This window comes from Gekko japonicus, unplaced genomic scaffold (genome assembly GCF_001447785.1).
Source record: "Gekko japonicus isolate JY-2015 unplaced genomic scaffold, Gekko_japonicus_V1.1 scaffold1023, whole genome shotgun sequence".
Taxonomy (NCBI): domain Eukaryota; kingdom Metazoa; phylum Chordata; class Lepidosauria; order Squamata; family Gekkonidae; genus Gekko; species Gekko japonicus.
In genome coordinates, this window is record NW_015163118.1 from 191,623 (window position 1) to 213,692 (window position 22,070).

At 44.8% G+C, this 22,070-nt stretch overlaps 1 protein-coding gene across 1 annotated transcript in view; it reads left to right on the plus strand.

The window, feature by feature from the left end:
- Positions 1–22,070, plus strand: part of TRPM2 (transient receptor potential cation channel, subfamily M, member 2) — a 63,771-nt gene that overhangs the window by 36,394 nt on the left and 5,307 nt on the right. The window contains exons 14-27 of the mRNA XM_015406855.1: positions 1,801–1,946; positions 4,981–5,093; positions 5,776–5,989; positions 7,044–7,162; positions 8,697–8,829; positions 8,993–9,164; positions 9,699–9,879; positions 11,821–12,002; positions 13,364–13,496; positions 13,879–13,966; positions 14,441–14,528; positions 16,685–16,836; positions 17,934–18,010; positions 18,192–18,293. Coding sequence (XP_015262341.1) covers positions 1,801–1,946; positions 4,981–5,093; positions 5,776–5,989; positions 7,044–7,162; positions 8,697–8,829; positions 8,993–9,164; positions 9,699–9,879; positions 11,821–12,002; positions 13,364–13,496; positions 13,879–13,966; positions 14,441–14,528; positions 16,685–16,836; positions 17,934–18,010; positions 18,192–18,293 — 1,900 coding nt within the window. The remainder of the gene's footprint in view (positions 1–1,800; positions 1,947–4,980; positions 5,094–5,775; positions 5,990–7,043; positions 7,163–8,696; positions 8,830–8,992; positions 9,165–9,698; positions 9,880–11,820; positions 12,003–13,363; positions 13,497–13,878; positions 13,967–14,440; positions 14,529–16,684; positions 16,837–17,933; positions 18,011–18,191; positions 18,294–22,070) is intronic.

Here is a 22,070-nt window from a genome sequence, read left to right on the forward strand (position 1 = left end):
GGACTAAGCTACGCACACCCCATCAAGAGAGTGGAGGTTGAGTGCCAAATAAGCATATCTGTCGGCAAGATCTACTTGATCTACATATGAAGAGTGAGTAAAGTTGAAACGAAACAACAAAGCGAAAGCCCCCTGGGGAAAAGCAAGGGGGGAGAGGGGACTCTCCTCTGCTAAAAACTGTTTATAAGCGTTACGGAGCTAGAAGAAAGGGGGGGCAGGTTTAAAAGCGGCAATGAACTATACGGAGAGATTCCAGGAGGCAGTTAAGCATTGAAGCAAGTTTTCAGGATTTTGGCAAACTTTGTAAAAGTAAACATCCTTGAAAATGGTGACGGACAACGTTGTAAGAGGAACAAGCGATATCAAAGCTTTCTCCAGGAAGTGGAAGAGCTGCTGGTTAACCATCTGACCAGAAATAATCATAGACTCTTGCAAACTGTGTGTTAAGCCTTTGTTCCCTGTTGGTATAAATGAGGTACTATGCAAGAACTGTGCTACATGTCAGCTGCTGCTTTTTAAAGGACCGTGTTAATATTGGAGAAGCGTCTAACCCAGAGGTCATTTCGGGGGGGAACGCGGGGGAACACAGTTCCCCCGGGTGAGGTACGGGGGGCACATGATGAAGCCCCGCCCCCTGCTTCCGGCCGCCCCGCTTCCTGCCCTCATTCAGCCAGGAGGAGGCAGGAGAAGAGGGAGGGTAAGTTGCTTCCTCCCTGCCTCTCCCCACCCCTGCCTGCCTGGGGCCAGGGAGGGCCTTCGCGGAGCTTCCTAGCACTCCCGCCGGCCTTGGAGGTCCACCGCCGGGCCCCTCATGGGGCTCAGCAGTGGAGCTGCAAGGCTGGCAGCGGTGGCCGAGACCGTTGGGGGCAGTGTATGTGGCCTTATGACACATTTCCGGTGATGTCAGGGGGTGTGGCCTTATGACACACTTCCGGTGATGACAGAGGGTGTGACATATGCTAATGAGTTCCCCTAGCTCTTTTTCTACGAAATGACCCCTGGTCTAACCAATGATCATAGGGGCTTCCAAGATCGAAGAGGAGAGTCAAATGGGCATTTGCAATTCGAAGGGCCTGTATGCAGACCATAAGTGAGGCTTAAAGCGAAGGAGTATCCTCCATGGTTATATCCTGATTAAGTCTGATGGGCAATAAGGCGACGAGACTCTCTTCAAGTCAGGCAGTGAAAAGCAAATTGGAACGACCCCTATGATTGAAGGCAAGAATTTAAGCGGAACAGTCCTGGAAAAAGGAGAAGGGACTTTGTTTTGAGATGGCCAGTTCCTGATACAGCAAGATGGTGCCACAGGGAAGAAGAAAAAGGAAAACAGCAATGGAAGAGAAAATGAGATTGTGTAATATCTACTGAGGGTGACTTACTGTTAATTTGCTTTTAATGGTGGAGGGAAAAATAATGGTTAAATGAGATGCCATTGTTCTCTGTAATTTGTGTTTAAGTTAAATAGTGATTCTCCTGGACTACTCTTCATATAGTCAGATTTGTTGGGATGTTTTTACAAGCTATGATGATGATTGATCACTCTCAATGTTAAAGAAAGCTTTTTATTATTGTTAAGGAAATTTTTTACAAGCTGTATGTGACCTCCAACCCTTGGGGGTTTAGTGGGTTTTCTTTTCTTTCTCCTATAGTGTGTAGATTCCCTCCCTAATTTCGTTGTAGTTTTTAGTAAATGCAAATAAAAAATCCCCTACGGGGGGCCATAAAAAAAAAGAAAGTCCAAGTGAAGGCAACAGATGCCTTGGAAATCATAAATGTCTCTGCCCGTTGTTGCTTTTCTAGGTGTTTTCACTGAATGCTACCGGAAGGACGAGGAAAGAGCCCAGAAGCTCCTGATCCGTATCTCAGATGCTTGGGGCAAAACTACCTGCCTGCAGCTAGCCCTGGAGGCAAAAAATATGAAGTTTGTGGCTCATGGGGGCATCCAGGTGTGATTCAGTTTTTTGGGGTGTTTCCAGACTACCACACAAAAATTGCAATTTTTTTTACTGTTACTGTACAAGAGCAGCTCAGTGATGATTGTTCATTAAGGTCATCCTCATGCCTTTTCGAGAAGGGATAGCTATGCAGGGGGAAGTTTATCCTCCCTCCTTTTACTGGAGAGTTCGTCTCCACTGCTGCTGGTGGGGGAACTTCAACCATTACTTTTTTCCAGGCAAAAAGTGCCTTCCACCACCAGTACTTCTGCTCCTGCTTCTCTAGGGATAAAAACCTCAAGGGGAGAGTCCCTTGAGTTCCCACCAATTGCTGCTACTTCAGAACTTTGCTTGCCTGTACTGTGCCCCATAAGAACTCCCAGGACATTTTTGGTTTCATTTCATGGAGGAAAATAAAATGAAGTGAGATGCTGAGCGGCTTTCTTTCTTTTCTTTTCTTTCTTTCTTCTGTCTCCCTCCCTCAAAACTACCAGAAGTGACTACCCAACTGAAGGGAAGCAAGACTCCTCAATTTTACTTTTTCTGATTTGTAAGAAATATTTTATTAATTTTCAAAAAGAAAGAATACAAAAGTGAGAGTATTACATTGTCATAGTATCTATTCAAAATTCTCATACATAACAACAATGTTAACTAAACCTTCACCATAACCAAGACTATTATCTTAGCAACACTTTATCTTACTAACTTATGTCTAAATAAACTACTAATATTTCTAGTATATATTGTCAAAAATTCAAACTATTGGTTATTTTTCATCCTTGTTAAAAGTTTCCATCTATTAATATATCTAAACAGACTACTATTGTTTCTACTATATATAATCAAAAATAATATGCTAACCAACTTTCAGCTATAACTCATTTTAGTCAATTACACATAAGCTAGGATTCCCTTTATCATTTTAGTTATAATACTTGATCCTTTTCTTCTTTTTCTGTGGTCTTTTTTTCATTACAGTCATAATTCTGTGTCTTTTCCCTTTATATACGGAAAGATTTGTTTTTTCTTCTTCCATTCTTAAAATAGTTGAGGATTCCATTAGCTCTGTTTTAACTTCTAACAAAAGTATATTCTCCCTTTCCACTTCAGAAATCGGAGGGTTCTCTTTGCCTGAAAAGATCATCCCATACAATGAATCTTGTATATTCTCATTTGCCGTTTCAAAAGTTGAAAAGTTTAGCATGCTTTTCATGGATCTGTTGTTTTGTGCTGTGTAGGTTCTTGCCATTTCTTTAGCTGAGGAGGCCATTCTATGAGCTGAATCATTGATTGAAGTCCTGTTGTTTAGCTTGAATCTGTTGTCTGTGTGTGTCTTCCCTCTTGGTTGTAGTTTCTGGTTGAATGCTCTGCTCCTTATCATAGAGTCTCTCTAAGACTTTGATTGCCTGTTGAATTTCATTTTCTGGTATCCCTTGGAATTGTTTCCAGGAAAATTGCATCTCTTGTATAGCATCTAAACCATCTGGGTTATCTGTCTCCTTACATGTATTTTGAAAAACCATTTCCTTACTGGATCCAAGTTTAAGTCTATTCAGCAAAGTCAGCAAAGTCCGTACTTGTGTTTTCAATGAATCTCACCAAGCTGACTGCTGTTCCCAGATACAAACCTCGGTAGCCATATTAAAGTCTAATAATCTTTCCACGTAGCCCAAACAATATACAGTCTCTTAGAATACCCAATCTTCCTTAAATTTTTAGAAGTAAAGTACAGTTTTATATTAAAAAGCTACAAAGTTAATGGAGATTATAATCCATCTGAGGGAAACATTCTCTGTAAATAGTATTGATCAGCCTCCTTTTTAAATCCCATATGGTAAAACAGGAGAAGTTATATTTTAAATTCAAATCAGTAGAGAAGTTGTGAAAGTTGTTGAAATGTTGAGATAACAATAGTTAATCTTTATGCCCCAATGGTGTTTTGTAGATCTTTACGTCCCAGTCTCATCGCAGCTGCTTACGAAAGAGGAAAGCGGGGGGTGGGGGGGAATCTCCGGTCCTCATTTCCTTAACTTGTTGGGCAATTTAAAGGGGTTTGATCAGAAGGTCATCAAAGTCTTAGATGTTGCATTTACAGGTACTCATGGTGTAGATCTTATCTTTATCGATGTTATGATAAGGCTCGATACTTTCTTGCGCGGGTGCTCACAGCTTATGCAGACATGGCTCCATGACTGCGCAACTCCATGCTTTTGCTTCAGGACTTCCCGGGCTTTCAGGCACTACTGCCATTTGGGCGGAGTCCAAGACAAGTCCACTGCAACCAGATCTCCCTCTGAGAGAACTGGTGGGATTTCGGGAGGCCCCGGAAAATCCCCTAAAAAGCACGGAGAGGCGGTGATGCTTGGGAGCTCTCTGAGAATTAACCGCTTTGCCGCGGCGCAGCTCCACCTCCTCCCAAGTTTAATTTTTCTTTTCAAATTAAAACCAGTGTGTGTGACCTCTAGTGATAGAAGACCTCCTCTCGAGACACCTCCATTTACACTTGCTTTTTGTTTTCTTGTTTTTTTGGCAAGCTCTCAAGGAGAAAAAATGAGCCTTTTGGAATGCTCATGAAGAAATATCACAAAATGATGATCCTCCTACCACCATGAATTTGTGTATACACGCTTTTGCCTCATTCCTGTGAGCAGCTGCTTGAGTTATTACCAGATAAAAGGGTTACTATGATGCCACCCATAGTCCCAGGTTACAAACATGTAGCCAGGTGGTCACAAAGGGGCACAATAGTCAAGTCAACTTCTTATCCATGCACTTGGAATAGACCACAAGGGAGGGCAGAGCTATGTGGTCTAACTCAGCCATGGCTGGAACACACCTCTCCTCTAGAGGTTATTTTGGGGTCTTTTTGGTTGTCATCCTTATTCTGTGGTATAAAACCCACAGTGGCCTCAGGCATGGAATGTCCTCTCTACAAAAGAGCATCCCATCCTTCACCGTCTGTCTGCCATCTTATATAGGATGTAGAAGCAAGCCCTAGCCAGCATTGTGCCTTGTTCTCACAATACCCCTCTCCCTTTTGCAGGCCTTCTTAACCAAAGTCTGGTGGGGAAAAATGAGTGTTGATAATGGAATCTGCCAGGTCATCCTGTGTATGCTGTTCTTCCCCCTGCTCTACACTGGCCTCATCATGTTCAGGTATTTGCAGGGCTTGGCTGCACAGCATTAAGCTTTCATGTTAATCCACACCAGTTGTGTGTGTGTGTGTGCATGCACAAGACAGCATACTGATGCGATACCAGCTAGAAGTGGTAGAGTCCAGTAGTACAATATCCACGCTGCATGCAGAAGGTCCCAGGTTCAATCCCCGGCAATTCAAGTAAAAAGAATCAAGTAGTAGTAGGTGATGTAAAAGACCTTTACATAAGACCCAGAAGAGCTGCTGCCAGTCTGAGTAGACAGTACTGACCTTGATAGACCAAGCGTCTGACTCACTATAAGGGAGTATTATGTGTATACAGAGAGAGAGAAATATCGATTAGCAATGCATTTCCAATACATGTGCATACAGCAACACAGACATACTAATTAATGTTTGTGATAGTGACACCCATAAAGGAAAAGTGTCATGGGTGAAGCAGTTCATATTTTTCAGCAGTGTCCTCACCCCACATTAGAATCAGCTGTTTTCCATCTGAATGTTGATAAATCATAATACACACATGAGCAACAAGCCTAAGGACTACTCTGTTAGCAATTCAACTGTGACCACATCGCATAGGTAGAGCGCTAGATACTGCAGAATCATGCAAAGATGTGAAATCCCTGCTGCAGTCATCTCTACCCATACCATTCTTTCCCACTTCCTTCCTTTCCACAGGGAGAAGAGGCTTCAGCCAATGACATGCCTGACTCGCTTCCGAGCCTTCTTCATGGCTCCCGTGGTCATCTTCCACCTCAACATTCTGTCCTACTTCAGCTTCCTCTGGCTCTTTGCCTATGTGTTGATGGTTGATTTTCAACCAGTCCCATCCTGGCAGGAGTATGTCATCTATTTCTGGCTCTTCTCCCTGGTGTGTGAGGAAACACGTCAGGTATTGGCTGTGCCGAGCATATAAGACGCATTGGTGATAATGCAATTGAAATGCTGTTTTCCCTCCAGCTAAAGCATCTGTTGCAGTATCACTAGTATTATGTTTGATTGTCATGGGCATCTACTGGTCCATACCTATGCTATCACTGGAGACCCTCAACACTCTTTTTTTCCTCCCTCTCTCTTGCCTGTGTCATTTTTAGAACTTTTAGAGTTTTTATAATGTCATTTATTTTTGGTAATGCAGTCCTAAGCACTAGTCCGTCAACTGAACTTAATGAGCTTAGAAGTGTGTAACATTGTTTAGGATTGCACTGTTACAGATCCTGTATCAGAACACTCATTAATGAGCTTCCTCCCATGGTAAAATATAGTCTCTGACTCTTCTCATTGATTAATTACTCCTGATGAGTTTCAGTGGCGACAAGCAGTACATTCTAAACCAATAGATACCTTTCAATCCCAAAAGTATGCAATCTTTTTTTAATCAATATGAACTGGATAATTTGATTTCTAGGACTTTTTGAAACTGTGAGTTTTCCACCTGTCTGGAATCTCTTTCAAAGTATGACTGAAGTAACATCTCTTTAGACTAACTGAATTTAGTTCAGCATAAGCTCTTGTATTCTAAACACTACTTCAGATGCTGGAGTGGAATTCATTTTACTCTGAAGTCATCTTTTTGTGACTACCTCAGACTGACTTTCATAGGTTTAGGTTTTTTCGTGATACTTGGTGGGATGAAGCAACAAGGAGCCAGCAATTCACTGCACTGTACTGGGCATTCTGTTTTACTGCTTAGATATCTACCCAGCTTGTATTAAATTCTGAAGTAGGTCTGAGCAGAAACTTTGTGGAGCTAAGGGAGACACACATTTTCCTTCGCTTTTCTGGGATGGATTCTGCTTCTGCTTTATATGGTAGGAGCACATGATCCCATTAAACACTGTCATTTGCTTCCATGCTTTAGGGGCCCCTGAATAATAAATTTCTGTTTAGAAAGCCCTAATAACAAGGGCTTTATTGATACAGCAAAACCACTCCTCTTCTCTCAGCTTTTTTATGATCCTGATGGGTTTGGCTTCCTGAAAATGGTTTCCTTGTACCTCAATGATTTCTGGAACAAACTAGATCTTTGCGCCATCCTGATCTTTATAGCTGGGCTGACATGCAGGTGAGTTACTATGCAAAGGTGCCAGAGCACTTTTTCTGAAAAGTGAAGAAAACAGGGCATTTTCAGGCATCACAGCACTATTTTTTTGTTTGTTTAAGTCTCAATGCTGAGGTCTGCTGAAAATGTTCTGCAGTGCGTGGCTCAGTTTTTGTCCATTCCCTCGGTTTCCATATGCCTGGGCATCAGGGCTGCAGCTGCATTCTGGTTTTGCCTCCTTTACCTTGGGGTGGCTGCTTGGGGCTTCTGTTTCTGGCTTCACTTGTGGGGAAATGGCCTTTGATGGACTCCTCCATCCCTTGGCAGGGACTGGAATTGTTGGTGAAGTCACCCAGTTCTTTTGCTTCTCCCACTACTCTTCTCCCAGGCAGGCTTTTCAAAGCCCACCTCCAGGAAAGTTCAGTCCAGTTCCTCCTCGGTCCTGGTCTGTTCTATTTCTCGTGGGCTGTTTTCATCTTCTGGCTGCTGAGCTATGCACGCCTTAGGTCCCAGAACTATTGGAGCAAGAGCATGTGCACATTCTTCTTTGCTGATTGCTGCAGGGGGGACGGTGGGGCAGAAATTGGCCTTCCTTGGCAATCAAGCCTCCTCATGTTTGGGAATATGCTTATTTTATTTTTATGCATTTATTTAAAACATCTGATAGCCGCCTTTCTACCTAGCAGAGCTCAAGGTGGCTTACAATGTAAATAACAATTATTAAAGACACCTATAAAAGGCCACAATTTAAAATCTCAATTAGGACTGCGGATAAACACAAACTAAATTAGTCAAATGCAGTCCTAAATAAAACAGACTTTAACTGCCTCCTGAAGACTGCGAGTGAAGGGGCCAGGGGCCACCTCCCTGGGGCTGTAGCTCCATAGCCATGGGGCTGCCACTGGAAAGGCCCTCTCTTGTGTACTCACCAGATGAGCTTCTTTGGTCAATGGGACAGTCAAAGGGGCTTCTTTCTGTGACCTTAGACCCCAGGCAGGAATGTATGGGAGAAGATACCCCAGTCCCAAGCCATATAGAGCTTTAAAAGTCACAAGCAACACCTTAAATGGAGCTTGGGAGTGGCTCAGAAGCCGGTATAATTGCTGTAGGATTGAGATCACATGATCCTGGTAACTCTCTCTGACCAGCAGTCTAGCTGCAGCATTCTGCACTAGCTGCAACCTCCAAATGCTCTTCAGGGGTAGCCCCAACTAGAGAAAATGTCACTAGTCCAGTCTAGATGTAACTAAGGCATGGATCACTGGGGCTAGATCTGACTGACCAGGTGCAGCTGGTGCACTGGCAGAAGCTGGGCAAAAGTACTCTGAGCCACCGCAGGTGTCCAGCGGCAGTCCAAAGCTGCAAACCTGGCTTTTCAAGTCGAGTGTAACTCCATCCAAGACAGGGGAGATCTCAGGTCCCTGATCTACCTTTTTACTAACCCAGAGCACCTCTGTCTTGTCAGGATTGATTATGTAATTTCCTCTGCATATAGAAGAGCCTCAGAAGGTGAACCCAGTTAATAAATATGCTTTTCATTTCCTTTCTCTGCGCTAAGATGGATCACAGCCACTTTCTATCCTGGAAGAATCATATTGTCTCTGGCTTTTATTATCTTCTGCCTGCGTTTGATGCACATTTTCACAGTCAGTAAAACTTTAGGACCCAAAATCATCATAGTGAAGAGGATGGTGAGTTGCCCTTGCTACTGATAACACACCACTCGGGGAAGCACCATGGTAGCTGCATGCAATCCCTGACCTTCGTTTCCTGCTGAGAGTGCCAGAGCCATGACAACAGTCACTGTATGGGCAAAAATGATTTCATTCCTGCATTCTCTTTGTGGATTCGCAGATGAAGGACGTCTTTTTCTTCCTCTTCCTCTTGGCCGTCTGGGTTGTGTCCTTTGGAGTGGCCAAGCAAGCCATACTGATCCATAATGAGAACCGCGTGGACTGGATCTTTCGAGGCGTTGTTTACCATTCTTACTTGACGATATTTGGGCAGATCCCTTCCTACATTGACGGTACAGAATTATTTTGTGCTCTGTGTTGAGAAACTTAACTTGAGGACCTGCCTGTGTTAAGCTAGTTCTGGCCTGATTAAATGACACATGAAGTGTACGCACAAGTACACACGCGCACACACAGCTTTCTTTCTGAGACACAGGGCGGCTGCCTGACTGTGCTCCTCAGCTCTCGTTTTTAGAGTGCTGCTATAAATAGCACTCCGAGCAGCTACAGATCCCCAGGAGGTGAGCTCTTCTTATTTTTCTCCAGCAACAGTTCAGAAGTAGCACGTTTCCTAAGAGAGGGGAAAAAGTGAATGATGTTGTGAATCAGCCTCTGCTCCACCAGATTTTCAGTCAGCTCATGTAGGACATCATACATTCCACCTCTCCAAAAACCACTAATGTTCCTAAATGCTAATAACAGAACCTGTTGTTATCTGTTATAGAAAATGGAATATAGAACACTCCAAACAAGCAGTATAAGGACTGGGCTTCCTTCTGTTGCTGGGATAACTCAGTATACTTTGCTTTCTATTTTTATAATGGCAGGAGTTAACTTCAACCCGGATCAGTGCAGCCCAAATGGGACTGACCCCTACAAGCCCAAGTGCCCTGAGAACAAGTCCAACCAGCAGCCCATCTTCCCTGAATGGCTGACTGTCATCTTGCTCTGCCTGTACCTGCTCTTCACCAACATTCTCCTCCTCAATCTCCTCATTGCCATGTTCAAGTGAGTCCCACCTTTAGTGTCCTCTTGTGCTGTTGCCATGTCCCTGCTGTCTCTTCACGCAGTGGCCAGCCAGGTGCTCCTGGAAGACCTACAGGCTGGGCACAGCAGCCAAGGCCTCTTCCCAATGTTGCTGTCCTGCTCATATATTCAGAAATTACAGCCTCTGAACATGGAGGTTCTGTTCACTCAGCCATTAGTGGATCTGTCCTCCACGAATTTTTCACGACCCCGTTTAAAGACAGCTAAACTAGTGGCTGTCACTATGACGTTTTCCACGCTGCAGCTGACTTTTGGGGTTTCATGGGAGTTGTGGCAGATCCGATGATCATACTATCAGTGAAATCAGTTCACACTTACATTTTTTCCCTGTCACAGATCCATTGAGGATTGATTCCGGGGGGGGGGGGGGGGTGTTGAAGGGTTTTTTGCACATGTGCCAAAGTGCTGCAGTGTCTCAGCAGCCTCAAGGGGGCTGCACAATTCCCCTTAAAGTACATTACGCACCTATCAAACTACAACTGAGGGTCATTTCTGGTGTGCCTGAGGAAGTGTGCGGGCACACGAAAGCTCATACCTTGAATAAACCTTTTGTTGGTCTTAAAGGTGCCACTGTGGACTCAGACTTTGTTCTACTGCTTCAGACCAGCATGGCTGCCCACCTGAATCTATCTTAATGGGATTGACTGTTTGTTTCAGCACTGGCATGCAAATGGGGGGAGGGGGGAGTTTGCCTTCCAATCTGGGTAGGTTTGGGGCAGCAATCCATAAGGTGGGGAAAAATGTTTAGATTCCAAGCAAGAGACTATCTTGCAAATTAATTCTGCAATGGTGATGGTGGGGGGAGTACAGGAAAAACTAGTTTGGGGAAAAATAAGGAAAGACCGGGATGGCATGGGAATGTTAACTAAGTTGTCTGGACATACGGAACAAAAAACCCAGTAACATTGGGGAATGAAACTGGAACATTAAGGCAATCTGGAAAAGGCCTACATCTTGTGGCCATGAAGAACTTGCATATTTCTGTCCTGAATCTACTGTTCATCAATGTTACTGGGTGCCTGTAAGTTCTATAGTTATGGAAACAGGAGATATCTCAACCCATTTTCTCAACACCATGCATGATTTCATAAAACTCTGTCTTGGCTCCCAGTTGTCTTTCCTTTAAACTAAAAAGCCCCAAGCGCCGTCCCCTTTCCCAGAGTAGAAGGGGCGCCGACTCCTTGTTCATTTTGGTTGCCTTTAATCTGCACCTCAAATATACACTTATATTTAAATGTTGTTTGAATGTTGAAATATTTTAATGTTTTGATGTTTGCCACCTTGGGGGGCCCTGTTTGGATGGAAAGATGGCATAGAAATGTGTTACATAAATAAATAAATTGTCCAGTGCTGTACTATCTTTTTTGAGATACAGTAGCCAACCGTATTAAATATGGCCACATCATAGATCTATAAAAGGGCATCATGATACTGGCTTTTTAGTTTTATTTGCCCACCTCTCTCCCCAGTTGTGGCTTACATTGTTCTCTCCTCCATTTTGTCCTCAAAAGAACCCTGTGAGGTAGCTTAGGCTGAGAGTGTGTGACTGGCCCAAAGTCACCCAGCAAGCTTCTGTGGGAGAGCAGAGTTTTGAACCTGGGTCTCCCAGATCCCAGTCCAGTACTTTTACCACTGATCACACTGGTTTTCAGTTCCTTTCCTAACCATTCCAGCACAGAGTTTGCCCTTTTCACTGCTGCTGCATGCTGAGTCAAGATTTCATTGATACTATAAATTCTTCCAGTAATCTCAGTAGGAGTGTGATTCTGCAAGACTTGGCCCATCCATTCCTACTGCCAGGATATTTGGGGTGGGCCACCACTGTCCCTGGTACAGGAAGGCTATTTAGATGACAAGCAGCATGTGACAGAGCCTCATCCTTTCTCTCTCTTTCTGTCCCAGCTACACATTCCAACAGGTGCAGGAGCACACAGACCAGATCTGGAAGTTTCAGCGTCACGACCTGATCGAGGAGTACCATGGCCGGCCCCCTGCTCCACCACCCTTCATCCTCTTTAACCACTTGCAGCTTTTTGTCAAGCGGGTACTTCTTCGGAAACCGGCCACACGTCGCAAGCAGCTCAGTAAGAAGCTTTGTTGTGGGAGGACTCACTGAAACAGTGTTGAAGGTCAATTTGGTCTGTGGGATAAACTGCGACCATAGGGTGATTTCTGCCCTTATTATAATGGAATGACACTCTCTGATCATGGAACAAAACTTGAGTCCAGTGGCACCTTTAAGACCAACAAATGTTTATTCAAGGTATGAACTTCCATATGCATGCTCACTTCCTCAGGTATCTTCAGTATCAGATATCTTCAGTATCTGAGTAAGTGAGTATGCACACGAAAGCTCATACCTTGAATAAACCCAGGGCTATTTTTGGGCAGGAACGCACAGGAACGGAGTTCTGGCTGGCTCCCAATTTGGCCACACCCAGCAGGAACTCATTAGCATAATAGGCCACACCATCATAGGCCACACCCAGTGGCAGAAACTCATTAGGATTGGCTACATTAGGGGTGTGTGGCCTAACATGCAAAGGCGTTCCTGCTCCAAAAAAAGCCCTGGGTTTTGACAACAAACAAGGTAAACAGAATAAGAAGCAAAAGGTGGGTGTGGCTGGATGACCACACTTCTGGTAACACGGGGTGTGGCCTAATATGCTAATGAGCTGTGATGTCATAGGTGTGGCCTAATATGCTAATGAGTTCCTGCTGGGCTTTTTCTACCAAAAAAGCCCTGAATAAACCTTTGTTGGTCTTAAAGGTGCCACTGGACTCAAGTTTTGTTCTACTGCTTCAGACCAACACAGCTGCCTACCTGGATCTAATTGATCCTGGAAGGAATGGGAAGAAATTGGAAATGTGATTCTGCTTCAGTTGGGTGAGACCTCATCCCTTCGATTGGAAGTAACGCCCTCCTGTTTCCAGTGCCAGGCTTTTTGAGAAGCTCCACTCTGACACTACAGCTTTCTTAATTACAAAATTCTCTATAGGTGGCTTTTTTCACAGCTTCTTGTGTCCCCCCCCCCCAGTTCTTCTTGACAAGTTGCCGGGGGGGGAGGAAACAAAATTCCTCTATATTGGCTTGTGCTGCTTAACAGTCAATTCACTCTGCAGTTATCACCTTTGAATTGCCTGTGGCACCAAATGACAGGGCCCTTGTTGCCCAGGGCCACCACCTGCCAAGAAGTATGGCGGGAGATGCCCAAAAGGCCCACTGGCAGAAGCAGACGCCAGGTGCAGAAAGGTGCACTGAACACAACCAAGCACAGGGGCTGCAAGGCTTGATGGACTCAGAGGAGGAATCACATGCAACCCGAGCAGGAGAATGAGCCTCTGTCCATGCAGGCCCCTTTTCAGTCATTGGGCTGACTAGACCCTCCAACGATTTCACCCGCTTCCCTTTTCCTATTCCTTCCCTATTTGACTTGGACTGCAGAAGAGAAACTTGAGAAGAATGAAGAGGCATCACTCTTGTCTTGGGAGATGTACCTGAAGGAAAACTACTTGCAGCATCAACAGTGCCAGCAGAAACAGAACACCGAACAGACAATCCAGGAGATTGCCAATAGGTGAGGGCTGTCTTTCCTTGCCTAAGTTGTCAGTCACCAACACCAGATCAACTGGCTTTCCAGCTCCAAGCACCATGACGGTATCACTCAGAAGAGCTCAAGAGGGTTCAACAGCTCTGTTGGTTCATGCCTTGTCACCACTCCCAAGTTCTTCGCTACAACTTCCACACTATCCCAGTCAGCCCCTCATGAGCTCACGCACCAGTTTAGCTGTACAGGTGGAACTGTATAGGGACAGATATGCCTGAGTGCAATGACAGATGGACATCCTGAATGGGGATGTAGCTTACCCTCCCCCCCTACAAAGAGCTGAGAGGACGTGGCAGCTTTCCACAGAATCTAATGCCTTGGCCATGCAGTGAACCCAAATCTCTTTTTTTAGGGTGGATGTCCTGGCAGAAACATTGGACCACGATCAGGTGAAAAGGACAGGGCTGGTGGAACAGAGGCTAGCATACTTGGAGGAGCAGGTAAAGCAGGCTTCCAAGGTTGCCGCTCACATTAGTCCATCTAAAGAAAGCTGAAAACTCATATGGAGGGTGGGTTCATTCTGGGGAGAAGGCAATCTGGTCCAAAGGCTAGAATATATGGGGAGCAAATTGGGGTCAGATTACCTTGTGAGACATCCTACTTACTGCATTATTTAATGTGTTTTTATACAAAGAAGAAGAGTTTCTTCAGATCCCTAAATTCCGGCTTGTCTGTGTCTTGTAAGCACAAAAGGAAGTAAAATGAGTTTTCTGTCCACATGCTTAACTAATACCTGTGCTGAGAGATTACTCTCCAAGGAAAGACTCCCTTTGAATGATTTGCCAGTTTTATAAAGCATTTCCTGAATATACCCAAGTTCCTTCTTGGGATATAGAGTCCCTCAACAACTATCTCCATCGTTCTCCTTTGGAGGCTGGTTAGAGAGACATTAACTGTTTTGTTTTGACCTCTAGATGTTCCAGTCTGCAAAGGCACTGCAGTGGATTGTTCACTCACTGTCTAGTAGTGGGTTTGGATCAGAGGATGATGCTCCCAGTATCGGTATGTCTAACTGCAAGCATTTCTAGATGGGTTATCCTCCCCAAGTTCAGTGTCTTTGGGAAGTGGGTGTTTTTCCTTCTTCCCCACAGCATTGTAGTGCATTTGTGTTAGGTTGTCAGCCTTCAAGTGGGACTTGGAGATCTGACAGAACTGCAACTGATCTTCCTGGAGAAAATGGCTGCTTTATAGGGTGGACTCTGTGGTATTATACCCTATTGAGGTCCCTGTCCAAACCCTGCCCTTACCAGGCTCCACCCCCAAATCTCCCAGAATTTCCCAACCCAAAGTTGGCAACCCTACTTATTGCACCTCCAGTGGTTTCCCTGATCCCCCCCCCCATCTTCCTCAAACCAGCTTTGTTCCAAAGTTTTGCAAACAAATGTAGTAAACCCTGGATGGCTGCTGTGTTGGTGGGAAAATTCAGATTTTTCTGGCCCATGTGGCAGCCATTTTCCCTGGTCTTGTCCCCACAGCAGCTGTTCCCTCCCATTGCCACTGGGAGGGTATTTTTTTTTAATCAGCACTGGAATATTGTTATATTGATATACTGTTGTAATGATAGGTGTAGTAGCTTCTCTATGTATCAGCTTTCATTTAAAAAAAAAGTATCCATCACTTTCCCTTGCAGAGATGTAAGGAAAAAGGCATATCTTCACAAGGGGAAAAGGCTAGAGACTTACTTTAAAAAAAATGAAAGCTGGGAATTTAGAAAACCTGCTACACTTATAGCTAAAAATAGTATATTGCTATAATAATATTCTTGTACTGATTTTTTTTTATTGCAAAAGGCCTTGTGGCCCAAGGGAGGGGAAGTAGTTGATTCTAGGGGGATTGGGGACAGGGACACTGCAGAGAAACCTGCCATGTGAAAGCCCTGTTGGTGCTGTGCTTTATCTGCAGCCACACCATCAATAGGGAACATGAAATCCCATTCCCGTATGGAAGCTACCAGAAAATAAGAGCCCTGAAATCATGTCTAGGACTCCATACAGAGAGTTTTTATCATGACTCAGCAAGCCAAACTCCTCTAAGAGCCTAGCGTGAAGGCTGCTTAAGTTGGTTAATAGCCCACTTTTCCTTGCAAAGGGCTTTAGGGCTAGAGACCCCCTTTTTGTGGGAGACTGGCCCTAGATCATGCAGAAGAAAAAGACCAAGTGGGAGCATTAGCCCCAAGAGTTACCACTATCAAGGGTCCTTCTGTAGGATTCTAGCTGTTATATGCATTTGTACCTGTTAGCCAAGGCATGCAATGTTGGCTCAGTCAAACAGTCTTTTCTGTCCGCAGACACTCCTGTGCTTATCACCTAAAAATGCCAAGCTAATGCTTAGCATGCTCATTGCTGTCAGCCAGCATTCAGATGCTCAGAGAGGTTCAGAAGCAGGGCTAAATGAGAGTGAATGGGTGCGTTCAGACGTGCCATTTGATCTGGTTTTGTGACAGTTCAGCAACGAATTTTATATGCACGATCATACAGTCAACATCTGCCTCCCGTCCCCAGCCGTTGGTTTCCGGCTCAAAACCGCTTTGACCTAGTGTATTTTGTTACCAGGTCCCAAAGTGGTGTTTTCTCAGCTCTCCGGTTTAAAGCCACATTTCCCCCCTGTGTGATCGCTCCTCTGGTGTCAAGCCACTTCCGGTTTAAAACCCCACACACACTCGAAAGCTGCCCGAGGCTTCCACTTTTTGCCCACCTTTTTTTTTTAGCGTCGGCGGTGCGTGCACAGGTGGAGCTCCGCTACCGTGTTTAGAAAACCAACATTTAAATGCTCACTTATTTTAGAGTTTAGATGAGTATGGGATCTCACGGAATCCATTTTCGGGTCAAACGTTTAAAGGGAAGTCTTTTGTTGGAGGGGTTGGATTGATTTGCCCTGGTAGTTCCCCCCCCCAATCTACGGATAAGCGCCTATGCGCATGTGCAAACTGAGGGAAAATTTAAAAAACCTGCCAACACACGTTCCCGTGCATCGGTAGTGTAGACACCGGAGAGCAACGTGACTGCGCGGTGAGGCAGGATAAGGGAGGTAAGTGTGATCACGATTATCCAGATCAAATATAATCCGGTCAAAACCGGAGCAGTTTAACCCGCTCTCAGCACACCATCTGACCGGCACCCATTGTGTAGCACATGTACAAGGCATTTTGTTTGTCCCAGTCCCCAGCAGAGCCCCTGAGATGAAGGAGTACCCTGAAGAAGAGGTCCCAGAAACTTTTCATGCTCCATACCACACGAGCGCCAGGAATCTCTCATATCCCAGTTCCATTGCTGTCCGTTTTCCAGTGCCTGATGAGAAGGTGCCATGGGAGGTGAGAGCTTTAATTCTTATAAAGCAGGAAAAAAATAGAAAGGAAAGAATAGAGCCAGGAACCATGCCTTACAACTGCAGTGACTTCAGTGTTGCTGCGTAACAGCTTACTCATGTCTAGGAAACGATGGATCTCCTCTGGAGGAGGAGGGCATCCCCACTTGACTCATTCTTCCCACTTGCTCCAAGGGGAAGTCATGAGACAGCCATACCTCTCTTTGGGAGATGGCTCCTACCTCAGTTCCTTCTCAATACCCTCATGAAACTACAGTGCCCAGGATTATTTGTGGAAAGCCACGTCAGTGAAACAGGTAAGTGTGTAATGCGAGGCCAAAGTAGACGTTCAGATTTTTGAAGAGTTGGGTTCCCCGCAGCCATACAGCAGCTGTGGCAAGTGGTGTTTAAAAGATAAAAGAGAGCCTGGATGGTCTCAGAATGCTGCCGGGGGGGTGGGAAGGGCTCCTGCCTCCCCCTCCCAAGCTGTTTTCCTATGCTGAAACAGTCCTGGGGGGTATTTACCTATTTTTGCTGCTCCACATGCACAGAATACTCCATGCTGAATAGCAAAACAGGAAAATAACCCCCTCCTGGTGCTGTTTCAGTGTGGGGAAAGGGCTGGTGGGGGGGAGAAGCCCTTCCTCCCAGCCCATCTGAATTTTCCTTCCTTCCTTTTTTTTTTTTTTTTTTTGAAAGCCATTCCCCACAACTGCTGTGTGGCTAAAAACCCAAATGTGTAGGCTGGTACACATAGATATGTCCTGGTCCCAAGGAACTCAGACCTAAGTTCTGGGCTCTCAGCCCTGCCTACACCGGAAGTGGCTGGCAGCATTCTCCTCAGCTGGCCCTGGCACAGGAAGACCGCCCTGGCAAGACTAACCTCAGGGGGGTCGTCTTCAGCTTTCACTAAGGATATGCACTGCACCGTGTCAGGGCTGCCACAGAAAGAATCTGGATCCAAGAAAAGTCATACATGGGGCAGAGGGTTTCTTCCCCCCCCCCCCCATTGTTATGTTCCCAAGTACATTTTGTGGTTGAAAAGTGGGCAGGCATGTTTTGTAGATTCTGAAATACACTTGAAGCAGCCTCTTATCCTGGCAGGTGGAGTTTGAGATCTACAACCCCCCCTTCTATAGTGAGGAAAGAAAAGAGACAGATCCTCCCGAGTTCTCAAGAGAGTAAGTATACCCTCTCTCTCACTCACTGTCGTGAGGCCTGTCTGTACTGGTTTCTTCTAGGGGGGGGGGTGTTTCCACCACTCTCTTGTCCTTCCGGTGTTTGCCTTTTGCTCCTGGCACACTCTACCTTTGGCTCCATTTTTCAGGTAGCTCACATGATAAGACTTTGCTTCTCTTTCAGTACCTTGGAGAATCTTTCCAAAATAAACTTCAACAGTATGGATGGGGAGGTCAACAGACAGAGCTTTCACGGCACCTACATTGTTCAGGATGGCCTGCCACTGTGAGTCTGATAGCATTGATGGGAACCTCCACTGCTGTGTCATATGTTCTTTGCTTTGGGTAGAAACTGGGTGTCCCGAGGCGTCACAGTCAGATTTGGCCCATACAAGGACATCATGCAGAAGCAATTCAAAGGAGAAAAACACACTACCTTTGTTCCATTCATATTTACAGATGCAAATGGGATACACAGATCAAGTCTCATGACAATGAACAGTAGATTGGATAGAGCTCCAAATATGTCTGCTCAATTTCAGACTAAGAGGTTTAGGCTAAGGGAGTGTGACACAAAATAACCAATATTACAAGTAATGAAAAATTGTATTATGAGCCTGTTCCTTGACAACATCATCAGCATCACTAAATATGGAATTCCCTTCCTAGGCATAGTTTCCTCTTGCTGTCATTGTTATCCTTTCGATGCCAAGTTATGGCCATCTTGCTTGCCAGAACATTTAACTACAATTAATATTGCTTTTACCAGTTCTTTACTTCCACTGTTTTGTGTGGTATAGGCTTTACCACTTTTATTATCCCTATATTCATATTGGTGTTTTTTTAATTAAATTGCCAAGTTGCTTTGAAAGCAAGTACAGTACAAAGGTGGGATTGATTTTAAAAAAAAACACACAACAGCTGTAATAAGTAAATGTCTTGAATGCACCCAGTTCAAACAATGGTGCTTCCATTTATAGGAGCTCATTTATAAAAAAGACCTCTGGGAAAACTTCCATCTAAGACCTTGGGGAGTTAAAAATATATGGTGGCGCTTATAGCCAAACTAGACATGACAATAGGAGTTCTGTGAATGGATCTTTTGCACATATTGAAAGTGAAAGAAGTAGGAGAGCTGGTAAGGAGTGGGAAAATGTGGAGGGGGAGTATCGCTTTCCCTCATGCCATTTTGATCTTGGTCCCCTCCACACACAAAGAACTGCTACATGCAAATAATAATAGGAGATCCATTTACAAACCTCCCAGTATCACATCTTGTTTGACCCCTAATATGTACTTGCATCTACTTATTTATACCCTGCTTTTCTCTCCAATGAGGACCCAAAGTGGTTCAGAGCATTGCTTTCCCCTCCTCCATTTTATCCTCACAACAATGCTGTGTTAGGTAAGTTAGGCTGAGAAAATGTGATGGACCAAGGTCACCTGGCAAATCCACGGCAGAGTGGTCTTACTGGTTTATTATACCATCGACTTTCCTAGGCAACATCATACTTCAGATGAGCAAAGTGGACTGAGGACTTTGCTCCTCTTGGTCTGAAGGTGGAAGTAGAGAGTCAGTCAGTGGTCAATGTCCGGGGGGGGGGAGAGAGATGCTGGGAACCTATCCCATACACAGTGGGTGCGTTCAGACGTGCCGTTTGATCTGGTGTTGTGACAGTTCAGCAATGGATTTTATATGCACGATTACACAGTCAACATCTGCCTCCCGTCCCGAGCTGTTGGTTTCCAGCTCAAAACCACTTTAACCCTAAGTATTTTGTTACCTGGTCCCAAAGTGGTGTTTTCTCAGCTCTCCTATTTTAAAGCCGCATTTCCCCCCTGTGTGATCACTTCTCCGGTATCAAGCCACTTCTGGTTTAAACCCCCTCCCCGCTCAAAAGCTGCCCAAGGCTTCCGCTTTTCACCCATCATTTTTTTAGCGTCGGCAGTGCGCGCATAGGTGGAGCTCAGCTACCATGTTTAAAAAACCAACATTTAAATGGTCACTTGTTTTAGAGTGTAGATGAGTTCGGGATCTCACGGAGGCCATTTTCGGGTCAAATGTTTAAAGGGAAGTCTTTTGTTGGAGGGGTTGGATTGATTCGCCCTGGTGGTTCTGCGCATGCGCCATGGTAGTTTCGCCCCCCCTTCTACAGATGAGCGCCTATGCGCATGCGCAAACTGAGGGGGGGGGTTTAGCCCCCCGAAGGGTTTTTTTTTTTTGCATTTTTCTATCAATTACAACGAAAAAAGGGAGGGGGAAATTAAAACTAAGGGAGAAAGGAAAGTAAACCACTAAAAACCCAAGTATAGGAGATCATTACAACAGCTTGTATCAGTTTTAGTCTAAAATGCTATCATTACCTTGAACGTGGTCATTTAAGCTATATTATTTATCTTTATAGTTATTACTTTCACTGTTTAAAGAAAACCAGAAGAGCATCAACATTTAATAAATGCTTATAAGGCACAATTCAGAGTTCTTCAGCCTTCATTTTATTTTGTCCTTTCTAATCCTCAATTGGTAATCGCGTTTGGGGGCCGCTGCCCCCTTCTCAGAAGCAGAGTCCTCATTGGAAGTAGAATTAGAGGAAGTAGCTATATTGCTAGGTTTGTTGTCTCCATCTTCTTTGTCATCCTCACCAGACTCTCCCTGTTGCAGTCTCAGAAACTCCCGCGCTTTGAAGACAGAGTCAATCTTTTCTTTTTTATCCTTGAGTTTGAAAAGGACACCTTCAGGAACCAACCATCTATAAGGAAGGCTGTTTGTTTGTAAAAACATAATCAAGTCTTTATATTCCTTTCTCTTCTTCCTTATTTCGAATGGGATATCTTTTAAAATCCTGATGATTTTGCCTCCAATTTTCAAGGGTACTCCTGATGTTGCTTTCAAAATTTGATCCCTCACATGTCTCTTTGAGAATCTTACCACTATCTCTCCAGGCAGATTATTAGGCTCTATAAACCACATCCATTTCACTTTTAAGATGTTCTGCTTTTAAATCTGCAGTTGGAGCCAACGCCTCACTCAACATCTATAAACCACATCCATTTCACTTGTAAGATATTCTGCTTTTAAATCTGCAATTGGAGCCAATGCCTCACTCAACATTTGTTTTAGATTCTCATCTTTAGCCTCAGGGACTCCTTGAAATCGAAGAACAAAGTTGGCTTTCTCCATTTGTATCTGCAATAGCTGAGATTCGGAGCTGAGATTTCCAGTGACTGCACCTTTTTTTTTACCTTTTTCAATTTGGTATCCATTTCCTTCTCCTTCTCAGCTGCATGCTCCAACAATTTTTTAGTTTCATTCAATTGGAGCTGCTGAGCTGCAAAGTTCTGATTTAATGCTGTCAGCTGTTGGTTGATATTTATCATCTGATCCAGTAGAGGGCGGAAAGAGTCCGCTAACAGTTTAGAAAACTCGGTGGTATCTTCCGGTCGTGGGCTCATACTTCCAGGAGGTTTTAGTTTCATCTGCCTTTCCTTCTCCATTCCCCCCCCCCCGCCATGTTAGCAGATTGTTTACTTTTAAAAAGAAATTACTAAAGTCTCTCAAATCCTCCCCAAACATTATTGGTGGCGCTCTGGTGTGTTTCTCAAAACAGATTTCCACGATTATACTTCAGCTCCCCCTTACAAAATAACTACTTCGCTCATGCGTAAGGGAGGGGCCCCTCCCCCGCTCGCTAGTCTCGCCTTTCCTGGGGGAGCTTTCTTTTATAATCCCAGTGTTTTCATTTGACTCGACTCACTGTTCATTGTTGGTCCGGAGACTTCGCCAAAGGTATGTGTAAAACACCCGATCTCCAACGCTTGTCCCGGTCGGCGGCTTGAATTCCATTGCGGACACACAACAGCCGGACCGTTGGGGTGGAAGAGCGCCTCAATTCCCCAGCTTCGCGCTGGTGAAGAGGTCACCCTTCAAAAGCCCCATGGCTAGGAGCCTATCACAAAGGCTCCAGAGGGGTGGCGGACAATCGCCCCCCCCCCAGCCACTAGTGCGTGGATCGCCTCCCCGGGAGCTGCCAGGGACACGTCCACTAGTGGGTCGTCATAAACC